This window comes from Syngnathus typhle, linkage group LG9 (assembly GCF_033458585.1).
Source record: "Syngnathus typhle isolate RoL2023-S1 ecotype Sweden linkage group LG9, RoL_Styp_1.0, whole genome shotgun sequence".
Taxonomy (NCBI): domain Eukaryota; kingdom Metazoa; phylum Chordata; class Actinopteri; order Syngnathiformes; family Syngnathidae; genus Syngnathus; species Syngnathus typhle.
In genome coordinates, this window is record NC_083746.1 from 6,030,496 (window position 1) to 6,042,665 (window position 12,170).

Consider the following 12,170-nt stretch of genomic DNA (forward strand, 5'->3'; position numbering starts at 1 on the left):
ATGCCCAATTTTGCCATTTAGCTCTCATTTTGTACAAAAATACGGAACAAGTGCACATGTGCATTGAAATGTTTTAGAGAGGTTCAAATGAAGTTCACCTGTAAAGGTTTTTGTTGAAAATGTTCATTTAAGCAGCATGCAAGTCCCCACTTAGCCTGGTGTCATGCCTCATCCCAGCTGAGTCAGGTCTTTGCCAAATCAAGCAGCTGCGAAGCATTTGGCAGCATGTCACTGCCACAGAGATTTGGGAGGAAAGAAGATAGATGCGTGTTGAAGGTAACACATCTGTGAGGAAACATCTTGTTTTCTGTCATATTCGCAAAGTATTTTGGCTGGTGGACAGGGAGAACGTGTTCGAAAGAAGTTCAGAGCAAGTGAGCCCGAAACGAAAGGGGGGAAACCCAAGCGAAAGTTTACATAATGTATTAACTGATATTTGTTCATTTTTTCAAAATTACACAAATGATTACCATTGAACTTTGTGTTGGTGTTTTCCACTATAACTCCTGTTTCATTCGCCTCTTAAAAATCCAACACTGAGGGAGAAAACCTATCCAGTGGCGGGAATGTAAACATCTCACGCTTGGCGTGTCGTTATCACAATTTTACGGCATGATGGAAATCCTTTTGACGCAGATAGCGGGTGAGCGAGTGCGAGGTGGAGGAAGATAAAGGCAATCTTCTGACCCCCTCGCCGCAATCTCTCGCATTGCGCCAACGTGGAATGCGGATCTTCCTCTCTGTGCCTCGCTACTTTTTTATGGACTTTTCCTGTACGTATCCTCATCACTGCAAGGTCAAGGGCAGCAGCTACTGTAAAGTTGCTCTTGAGTGACGCCAATGTACAGCAGCTAAACTCATCCGGTCATTTTAAATAGAGCAGGTTCCACCTAGTTTTAGTATTTGTGGTCTTTATTGTGTGTAGATATGTTTGGTTCCCATGATGCCTGATTAATGTTGGGGAATGTTTTAGCGCCATAATTAAAATTGGTAAGAAATTAGATTAGTCAAAATGCTCGAAATAGCCATAATCTCTTCCAAGAAACTGTAAACACTGGGCTCTATTTCTCTATTTGAAGAGCAGATGGAATTCTTTCACATATGACAAATAGGTGCGGAAAGTAGGTGCCGGTTGTCCAATTGCCAAAGTTACAGAGCCCAAGGGATCCCAACCTCATGTACAGATATGGAGTGCACGTGTGGGGGGAAAAGCAGTCGTCATTCATTCTCAGATGATTATCCGAGCGTGTTTAGTCTGTGTCTGTCTCTATGGTCTTAAACCTTTGCATCAGGTTCCTCGCACTTATCACTGTCTTTCATTTCTGGCTTTAGTCTCTCTCCCAGACTCAATGCATTACTTCCCATATGACCTTCTGCTTTTGCCGTGATGATTGGTGTGAATTCCTAGCTGCGTGAAAAAGCTATATTTCCTCGCTTTTCTGGCTGGTTGAACGCTCACATCATTGTTGTGATGAGACGCAATATTGCTTTCAGTTCATAAACAGAGACAACTTTGTTAGAAGCAGCGCTATTCTCAAACTGCAGTATGATGTCACTTGCGTCCAAGGGAGAAAGGTTGAAGCATCAACACGTGAGCCAATTCGAGTGATGCGCCGTCAGCCATAGCTGCGACTTTTGAAAGAGCTTTCCGAGCCAGGCCTGGGGCTGCGCCGCCGTCTTAGCCTTATTTGGTCGTCCAGTATGATGACCAAGAGGTTTATTTATGCAGCTATTTAGAACAGTAAGGGACTTACCCTGGCACCCTTCTCGGGAAAACATTTACAGCCTCCGCTGCAGTCTCTTCCTCCGCAGGGACCGCTGTGCTTCTTCCCACCCTGCAGACACAAACATGCAACATGAAGCTATTAGCAACCAGGGAATACCGTACATATTCAGGAAACTGGGTCATTGAATGCTTATTTTCTGGAAGACAATACAGTTCAATTCAATCACTACGCTATTGGAGAGCTTTTTTCCCCCAAACTAGCATCAGTCTGTTTTTATTAGGGCTGATGGAACACAGATGTTTGGTAATCTTTTGTGTCATGAAGGTGTTGTTTGTGTACATTGTGGTGTGTGGACTTAGCTGCTGTTTATACTGCAACTGGAGTGCTTGAATGAGTCATAGTGGACATGAATGGTTTAGCATGTGTCTTTGATCAAAAATATACTTGCACGACAATCGAAGGTCTTTGGTCGCCTCTGTCACAAAACCACCCACTGTCACTTTGACCGTCTGCGTAGAAAAGCAGAGGTCAAAGGCTTCAAAAGTCCCTACGCGAGCTAGCTCTACCAAACGTCTTTGTGTCTGTCAGGACCGCATTGCTAGCTCTTAAAAGGCAGAAGACGCAAAACAAAGCGGGGTCTTGATAAAACTTTTCCCACATGCAGCTGAGCTAGAGGCGACCTAATATTAATGGAACAGGTCTTCCACACAGGAACTCTAGTTCTTCCATACATGAGCGAACAAGTTTTTCATGCCTACGTCTTCCACCTACATGGTCATACCATAGCTGAATTGAGAGCCAAATTGTCCTTGTTTAAAAGTCCAAGCTGTCCAATTTATGCCCACAGTGGTGTATAAGGAATCAGAATAATCCCCCCTCCTCAGTGAGAGCATCTCCGTTGACAAAGGGCCACATTGAGACCCTCCTCACAGGCTCACAAAGCCCTTCTTTTATCAGAGACGTGCCGTCCTCTAATGATCCGCGACAACAAAAAGGCTCTTTTCGTCCTTCTTATGGAATCGACATGTCTGCGTTTCTTTGTTAACTGTCTGAGGGCACCTTTCAAAGTGCTACTTGATACCGCTGATGTCGTGTTTTAATCTTCACCACCCATCATGTTGGTAGACTCTCCGTATGGACATGTTTCCCGATAGAGGGTGTAAAGAAGCAAACATCTGCGGGGCCACCGTGTGTTAAAGCAGGAAGTCATTTCATTCCAGTGAGGATACAGAGCAGTCGCCACTTTTTCCACATTGAGGCGGAAGACTAAATCAAACAATAGTCTGCATCATCTCCGCCTAGGGCCTACAGTACAAAGGAATAACTCCCTTAAAGGCAGTCCCTTAAAACGCAGCAATCAGTCCAAGTCAAACTAAAATAGCGGCTGACGACTACATCAGCCCAACAGTATCCTGTTTTCTATACATCATAGCTTGTTTAGTCGATCTTGTCCAATTCCTTTGGCAACATGATGAACGGCCGTTCCATGTATCCAGCTTCAGAGAGTTCTGTCTGGAATTCACAAGCGTATAAATAAATCCCCACGCTGCTCATTCGGCCCTGATGCGTCAATTTATTTGGAATGCAATGTGAAAAGGACGCGGGTTTGTAAATCCCTCATGAAAAGCTATAGACTCTTTAGCATTCTATGAGGCCTAGTGGTGAAATTAATGGCATTTCTCATGAGGAATGTTGTTTCTGTTACCTCCCCATCCTTTACGGCCTCACCCCAATGTCGGCGGATATCTTGAGATAATGTGCAATGAATGAAATAAAAGCAGCTGGTTCAACAGCGCTCTTTTTCTCACGGTCACTTGTGCCTTTTTTTTTTAACTTCATTTTCATGGCTTTGCGATGTTGCAAGCGCCTCGCTCATTTAAATGTGTGATGTTAATACGGCAGCTGTATAAACTGCTCATTTCCCAGGGCAAATGACTCATTAGAATCGTGATGTGATGCGCGGGCGATTAACGATAACATCACTCATGACTGATTTGATTTTGGCGTCGATTTGGAGGAACGCCACCAAACTATTTCGGCTTTCCTCTTTAAGCTAAGCACCTTTTTGGCTCGTAAAGCTTGTGATTGTAATAAAAATACTCAGGTTGTCAGAGGTCAGCCTTGATGTCACCAACGGCTCCTGTAACGCTGCTCATGGTGATGCTTGAGTGACAGAGTTGACAAAGTGCCCCTTTGAGATGGATGCTTTGCTTTTAACATGAAACCACGCCAAAGAGCATAAACAGTGCTTGCGTGAGACCCCCCTAGTTGTCATTGGATCAAACGTAAAAGATCTTAGAGGAGGCTAAGTTGATCGTTTGAACTGCGATGGGTGGCAGAAGACTTTGCTAAAGAAAGAAACGGAGTTTCTTAAACCTGTCAGGATTGCAAAAAAAGAACGGGTTGGGACAACAGGAATTCCATTCCAAAGAATCTTGAAAGTAAAAGAATAGCATGCTAAGTGCTGAGTAAAGATGGAGGATTTGACAAAATGTTCAAGATTGAGTAAAAGTTAAATAAACCAGTGATAAATACATCTGCGATTGGGGCAAAAACACGCTTAGCACAGGACAGGAATGTCTTTGTGTGTACTTTCACCACCTCCTTCATTTATCAACGATTTGTCTGTTCACGGCTTGCCAGGACAACAGCTTACATGTGTTCCACTAATGATGTGTCTTACAAAATGGATCGGCTTTATGTGAAACAACTGTTGAGTCACGAGACACGTCACATCTGTAAAGGAAACACGGTGTCTTGATACATCAGTGTGGGTGTGGAATACTCCCCATGCTAGCTGACGCTGCTTACACACTGATTTATCAGCGGAAATACTTTTCTTCAGGATGGTTAGATAAAAGTAACTACATAGAGTTATTCCCGAAGTGGACGTTGGTTAATTATTTAGGTTGGGTTTTTATCATTTCTGCTACGTATTTAACCCCAACATTGTCGGGTTCTCCGATGTGGCATATGATTTGGTCCAAAAACCAAAATGGCATTTTTACAACTGGTCTCATGTTTTAGCAGTAGTGCATTTTTAAAATGATCCGTGCTCAAATGGACCTTCTAAAACAAAAACGAATTGTTATCCCCAGCCTGTTTGTAGTTACTATTTAAAAATAACTTTTTCGTTTTGAAACTTCATTTCAATATCCGTGAATGAATGAATAAAAGAATGATTAATGGCGACAGCTGCAGCAATGGCTGTCAGTGGCAATGTTGCCTCAGTGCATACATTAAACAGTAGATTGAAGTTGCTTCATTCAAAATGACTCTAAAAAGGAGAACGACGTGTCAAGTGGGAATGTTTTCCGTTTGTCTTTGTCCGGCAACAATAGCTTGACACAACTCACTCAGATCTACTCTGTAAGCAAACACCTTAAAAAGAAGTCAAACACAAGTCAGGCTGAACAGGCAAAATGCCAGAGTCATGTTTGTGTTGGATTTGCTATTCTAGCTGAGGCATATCTTGATTTTACACCAGATCTCCCAAAGGCTTTTATTACACTGATAAGGACGTCCCTTTCACCATGGCTTTTTAATTCCAAATTCTATATGCTGCCACTTCACCATCAACTTCCTGTTAAAATGCCAATCTGTCAAACCAGCCCTGAAATTACATGTGCGCAAACGGAAAAACAAAAGGAGTTTGTCACTCCATTGAAAACTGGGCCAAGGCCTGGTGGTTGAATAAGATATTGGATGGATACTCTATGAAGATGTTTGAAGATTGAGCTCGGTTGCAGGAAATCCAACACGAAGCCACCATTTTGTTTCACACAGAACCTCTGTGTGTTTACACACAATAACACAGGCAGTTAGAACGATGATGACGAGAGCCTGGGGTCTGGTATGATGTATAAAATACTTGTCAGACAATGAAAAATTGAGAATTACAAGCATTTTTTCTTTGGAATCCAGCTGTTTTACAGACATACAGAAAAGGACCACCAACTGACCGAGTGATTGTGCGCTGAGGAATGGCGTCACCATTTAAATATTTATCTATGGAGTCAATGTCCATAAACATATCCAAAGCCAAATGTGTTCATATATTTTGAACTGGAATTTCTTATGCTGTGAACACAGATGGTCACTGGTAACCAAAAGTCCCTGGGTCCATTCTGTGACTATCCTATTCTCTCTCGCTTCTTCTCTTCTGAGACCTCCATCCTCTTCATCATTGTACACATGCTGTTCTCTTTTACTTGGTGTCGTAATGATGCGGCAGCTCTTGTTTGAAGCTTAGTGTCACCAGGACCATGGATATGTTCATGAACTTGACCAAGCTTGCAGAAGATGTTTTTGACTATAACGGTTTCATACCCCGGGCTTTCAAAAAAACATTATGGGAACTGCTTTCACAGGAACTGTTAGTCTCATATTGGTCTGTGATTTATTGGCATTGAAATTGAACTGAATTTGGGGGTGGTGAAAAGGAGGTCTCGAGACACAAAGAGCAGGTCACGTTGCAAAGAGTAGGTCGTAACATGGGAAGGCAGCATGTTCTTCAGTTGAAGAAACTGCGTGGAGTACCACTAACTCCCGCTGTGCTCCTCTGGCAAGGCTCCATTATAAACACAGTTTTCATTTCTGCCCTTTTGCCTGAGACAGCTGGACCTTGCCCTCCACCCCCCTCAGGTCATACCCAGACTCGACTTCATTTCCCAAGTTGACCATACTCCTAATCAACACTTCCTGCTGTTAGCCTGAGCTAAATGGAAATGGGATTGGATCCAATCTAAAGCTATTCTGGAACTCAGTGATCACTTTGACCTGTCAGATGATGTTTGGGAAAAAAGATCCCTGCTCAATCCTGCAATCAGACGTCGAGTGATGTCCAAATGGGACGATCTGGAAGTGTTTACAGATGAATGAAGATGTGCGATAACGCCATACGAAGTTGAACACAATTTATTTGTTTGAATTTTGACACAAGTTTTTTTTTTTGTTTTCATTGTTTTACCAGGCAAGGCAATTGAGAACACTTTCTCAATTACAAAGTTTCCCAGGGAACAGAAAATGATATAGAAAAGAATCTCCATTTAAAAGACAATTGTAAACGGTGCTTTTGCAATACATCTTTTGGCATTTTAGCCAATCAGAAACCTGTAGTAAGCAAAAAAAAAAGCTAATTTAGAAAAATGCTTTAAGGTGGATGCCTCTCATATGGAGGAAGACCTTTTACAGTGTGGACACGAATCATCTTGAAAGCCGATTCTACATACGACGTCATCACGCCCTCTCCAGGCTGAGCTAAATGCCAACGAATCCATTCATTATGCGAGCACCTTTTGAACCAAGCACTACATCACTTAATCAATAAAACACACATGACGGGAACAGAGTTGAAATGTGACCGAGGGAAGACTCAGGTCAAGAGAGGACAAGTTGCTGAGCGTCCTTTAGAGAGATAAATGAGCACAAGGGCACACGAGACAACCGTGAGAGTAATAAGTAGCGTTGTAAGGCTATAAAAGGAAGTAAGAGAACTGCAAACGCAGTGACCGTTGGGTGGGATGACTGATTAGACTCACTGAGGATTATTTGAGATTCTCTCATTGTGCTCTGTCGGGACCAATGCCTCCTTCTATTTATTTATCATAAAGACATCATGTAAGGATTTTCCAGATACTGTTCCGCCACAAATAAAAGTCAGCAGCTGGGTTTTACTACTTGTGGTTGCACATAAAATAATTCTGAGTGGTTGGATGGATGTCATTAGGTGCAAATGAATGAAGGAATTTGTGTTCATTTAACCGTATGTTTGTGCTTGTCATTGTAGTGGGCCGAGAACTACGCTGCAATTCTGCGGATTATATTCCAAATGAAAACATGAAGAAAAAGGTATCAATTGAAAGATTTACTTTACAGAAAGTGAAAATGTTCAAGAAAATTGTCTCCATTTCAAACTCACATTTATTATTAGCTAAAAAATTGCTTGAAAATGTTGCTTTCCCATGATTCACTTAACTAATATTTCCCCGTATCCAAGTGAGCAATGTTTCCGAGAGCTGCTTCACATCTGTGTTGTGTGGAGTCATCCATTTCCTCGCACCTGCCAACCGCTATTGTAGCCATCAACTGTCTAAGCCGAGCGCTTGTAATTGTATACAGATTTTGCCACATTATGGGTTTAAATTAATCACTGCAATCTTTCAATTCCTTGCACCAAGCAGCATACCATGCTCAATCGTGGCTATTCAATTGGAATCTGTTGCCACCTTACAAAATCCAGACATCTACTGTATAGGTCAGAAAATGTTCATGCACTTGACTAGAAATCACAACTGGTTTTGAAAAATAAGCTAGAACACAAAACAGATCTTTTTAATGACTATACTATGATGATTCAGTGGAGCATTTGTAAAGACTGAAGGGTCGGAACACTCTTCCAGTCACAAGATGGAAACTAATTCGAATTGCGCTTCACCTGACCACACCTGATTTGCCTTGATAAAAAAAACAAAAACACCCCCAGTCAACAAATGGTTAACACCATGACTCGTATGAGGTCGCCAAAATATGTGAGGACCAGCAGGGCTGTAAAGAAACTCTGACACATTGAACTCCACCCTCCTTCCTTTTCCTGTTTAGAGACCTTCTGTGGATAATCTATGTTGTCGTCACACAATGCTCAGCTCAGGATGTTCCCCATAAAATTGACATTTAACCCAGATAAACACATCACACTTCATGCACGTGTAAAAAGGAAAAGCAGACAAATGTACAGTGCAAGTTCAGGAATTAGACCCTGACTGCAATTTTGCTTTATCTGCCTCACTTGTGTTCATGGATGTGTATTATCAATACACACAAGAACGAGCAGCATTGCCCGTTTCTTTTAAAATGACACTGCCCATGTTTAATGAGATTTTAACTTAACCCGAGAGCCGGCAGATCTGAAAGCAATCATGATAAAGTTTCACAATTGTGCAGGATATAACTTCTTGAGGCAACAAAAGGCCTCTCGAGCACATGCCCATTCATCGATAACGCCGACACTGTCATCAAACTATGAAGGTGACCACCACCTCTCTTCACTCTCTCGCACGACCACACGTGTCTTTTGGCTTCCTGCCGCATAGCACAATGGGCTCTTCCCTCAATTGTTACGCTTGACTTTCTGTATCACTGAAACTATTTGGCCAGGCGTTACATTCACCAGTTTCCCTCGCTTTATCGCAGGCAGACATCTTCCTCTCGATTCAGTCGCATAAAACAATCACGTTCGGGAGGTCGCTCACGTGTCGGACGTGACCCCCTTTCATATCGCACGCCACATTTTCACATCAAAAAGTGATTTGTAGTCGCGCAGTTGGCTGAATGTTGAAAAAAAAGAAGCCTTCGCTTTGAGATTGACTGCACTGATTGATTGACAGATGGGGGTAAAAACAATCAAATGATTGATTAATATGTAATCATCTTAACGCTATGGAAATTGTGTTATCTTTATTGACAATATTTCAAGTTTTGACAGCAAACTAGTTGAGAGTGACTCAACACTGCCTCTGCTGGGAGCATCCAAGTACTGGACCCCATTGTTCTAAGGCTGGTGTCATATTCTGTTCAATGAAAATCAGAAATAAATGTTAAATGGGCGGGAACTTTTAGAACTGGTGTTCATCAGTAATCCTAAAACAACTTTTTCATGAGTCAGTGAGAAAACTTCAATGCAATGTCGGCTTGCTCCAATTGTTTGGAACATTGTTGTTGCCCAAATGTGGCAAACCACAAAAATGTTATTTATTTTCATTATTCTTGCTCTTTGATACTGTTCAAGATCTGCTTAGATCTCATGCAAACATTCCAACCATGTTAATTTACAAACAATAACAACATAAGAGCAAAACAAGCTGTCTGACCGCACGGCCCGACCACATCCCTTAGTTTTAGCACGATGGATTATTGCTAAAGCAGCATTTCTGTTTAAGTTCTTAATCATCCCACATTCGATCAAGTTTGAATGTGTATTTAAAACACACCACCGGGACCCCTAAATACAACGCAGACCACAACAATCAATTAGTGACAAGTTAACTGGCAAAGCAGATGCTGTAGCTCGGCTGCCAGGTACGGTAGGAAATCTGCAGCACGAATCGCTTCTTCCTCCGACACAGATCCCATTCCCAAAACATCCGCTGCCAGAAGCCCGCCGACCCACCCACTCATTCCATCTCGCTCCAAAACATCTTGAAATATCTTCTCAAACGCGCGTGAATAAAAGGTTCTGATTTGATACATCCTGTTAGCGTTTATCGTCTCGACAGTTTTCCTTTCTCCATCTGATGAAAGAGCTTCTGCGTGTGTTTTTGCTCCATTAACTCAGTGGGTCCAGCTTTGCTTTCTTAAATAGTCAGATGAGGCCCCGTGAGCCAGCGTTACATTTCCAGATCTTAATTGTGAACAAGATCGATTTTTCCCTGTTTGTTTATAGTGCTAGAATTTGGCTAATGCAGCGTAAAGAGAGCTGATCAATCTTAAACGGGAAACATCTTGAGCGGGTTATTCCCCATAGAGAAGCGGGGGAACCCCCATGTAAAACATCACATGGATGGTGGGAAAAAGTCGTGACGCGGAGGTGGGGATCTGGTTGAGAGATTCAGAAAGCTCCCGTGGGTGGGGTTGGGATATGAAATTGAACAGAAACATATGTTGCAATGTGCAGCAGAGATGAAACATCACAGAGATGCATTAGTAGTTGGTGACAGTTGCATTCGTAAACAGACTTATTCCGTAAGTCCTTTTTTTAGTGAACTGTTTAATGGTAAATTTGCCTAAAAACAGAACCCACACTAAAATGAGCCCACTGTCCTTCTTAGTACAGTCTTGGAGCATCACAATAAAGAGAGGACCTGTGCTGTGTCACATGCTTTTAAATCTGATTTAAAAAAGCACAAGACAAAGGGCGCCTTTCTCATGTGAAGTAAACTTTCATCTTCATGTGAAACCAGGATAATTTCAAGTTTGGATTTCTTTTTCCCTGCATAATATTGCAATGTATTTGAAAATTCCCCTCTCGCATATTATGACTTTATTATGAAAAAAAAGAGAGAACATTTTGGGAATACAATGAAAATGTGATTTTCTTATAATGTTCCCACCATGTTGATGGAAAATCAATTCTATAAATTCATTACTTTAAAATGATTTTTCTCCCATATTTTCCTTTTTGTTTCTTTCCCATGATTATAAAAGTTAATGTGTAATTACTTTTACTATTTTCCCTTCAGAATATTTCAACTCCTTTTTTTAATTGTATAATTGTATTTTTATAAAGCCATTCCCCCCCCCCCCATCTTATTCCTCCTATATTCTGTAAATAATGGTTCCCAACTCCCAACTTATGTGCAAAATGTCATTTATTTAATATTTATTAACTTATTCATTCATTTTTAAACTTATTTACTATTTACTACTTATTTAAATTGTTTTCTTTATAATATTTGTGACTTCATTAGGCAAAAAAGGATTATTTTGTTCTTGCAAAACATGTTTTTTTCACACCATACTGCAACTAGTACATTCTGATAAATTACAAGAATGTCTCGAAAAGTCATCTTCAAAAATATTTTTGATCATAAAATATGCAATTAACACTTTGTGTCGACTCTCTCCAAGAGTCTTTACTACATTTATTGTAGGCTACAGATATCAATTGCGCTGCATCAGAGGTATGCCAAGGCCAAACCCCTCTTGGCTTGGAGATCCTCCCCACGCGTGACACTCCCACTCTTTGCACACTCCATCCACTCTACACGTGCCCACACGCACAAACCTACTTTAAAAACACCGTTAAACTTTCAAACACAAACTTTTGCATCCCACGTATTGACTCAACACTCGTGATACAAATAATATTCTTCATCAACCACCCGTGGGATAAACAAAAACACTTACCGCGTGCGCTCCCGAGACAAGGACGGCCACGCAGGCGCACAGCAGCAGCAACCTGTAAAATGAATTGATGATGAGGAAGATGAAATCGGATTGAGATTTATTAAGGTGATCCTTTTGCTCACCTGAGATGCGTCACGTCTCTGTTGTGATGCATAGTTCCACAAACAGCTCCGCGTCACGCAGCTCTTAAAACATGACTATTAAGAAGAGAATAAAACTGAACAAAAATCAGCTATATCACAAATAGTTAGATCTTTTTTTTCCTTTTCTTTTTTACAGAGTTACACTGGATTCATTGAAAGAATGTACTAACTCGCACTCACCCAAACTTTGCGCGTAACGCAGCGATAAGACGTTCCACGGTAAAAACTTTCTGGATTATTCTCCTAAAAAGGCAAGCAAAGTGTGCCGAGTGGATCCTCTCCTTACGCTGAAACGTCCAAAGTGTTTGCACTAGTCTTGTTCGTTCACATGATGGGCGAGGGTGGTCGTTAGTGGGTGGAGAGGGGTTTGGTTTTTTGGGTTGGAGAGGTGTGGTGT

At 41.5% G+C, this 12,170-nt stretch overlaps 1 protein-coding gene across 2 annotated transcripts in view; it reads right to left on the reverse strand.

Annotated features, from left to right (window-relative positions):
* The window catches only part of col4a2 (collagen, type IV, alpha 2), a 32,964-nt gene extending 20,851 nt beyond the window's left edge, over positions 1-12,113 (reverse strand). For both annotated transcript variants that reach the window (XM_061287778.1, XM_061287777.1), the window contains exons 1-4: positions 11,954-12,113; positions 11,753-11,827; positions 11,631-11,682; positions 1,755-1,835 (exon numbers count right to left, since the gene is read on the reverse strand). In XM_061287778.1, coding sequence (XP_061143762.1) covers positions 1,755-1,835; positions 11,631-11,682; positions 11,753-11,784 — 165 coding nt within the window. In that variant the 5' untranslated portion in view covers positions 11,785-11,827; positions 11,954-12,113. The remainder of the gene's footprint in view (positions 1-1,754; positions 1,836-11,630; positions 11,683-11,752; positions 11,828-11,953) is intronic.
* Positions 12,114-12,170: the final 57 nt, after the last annotated feature.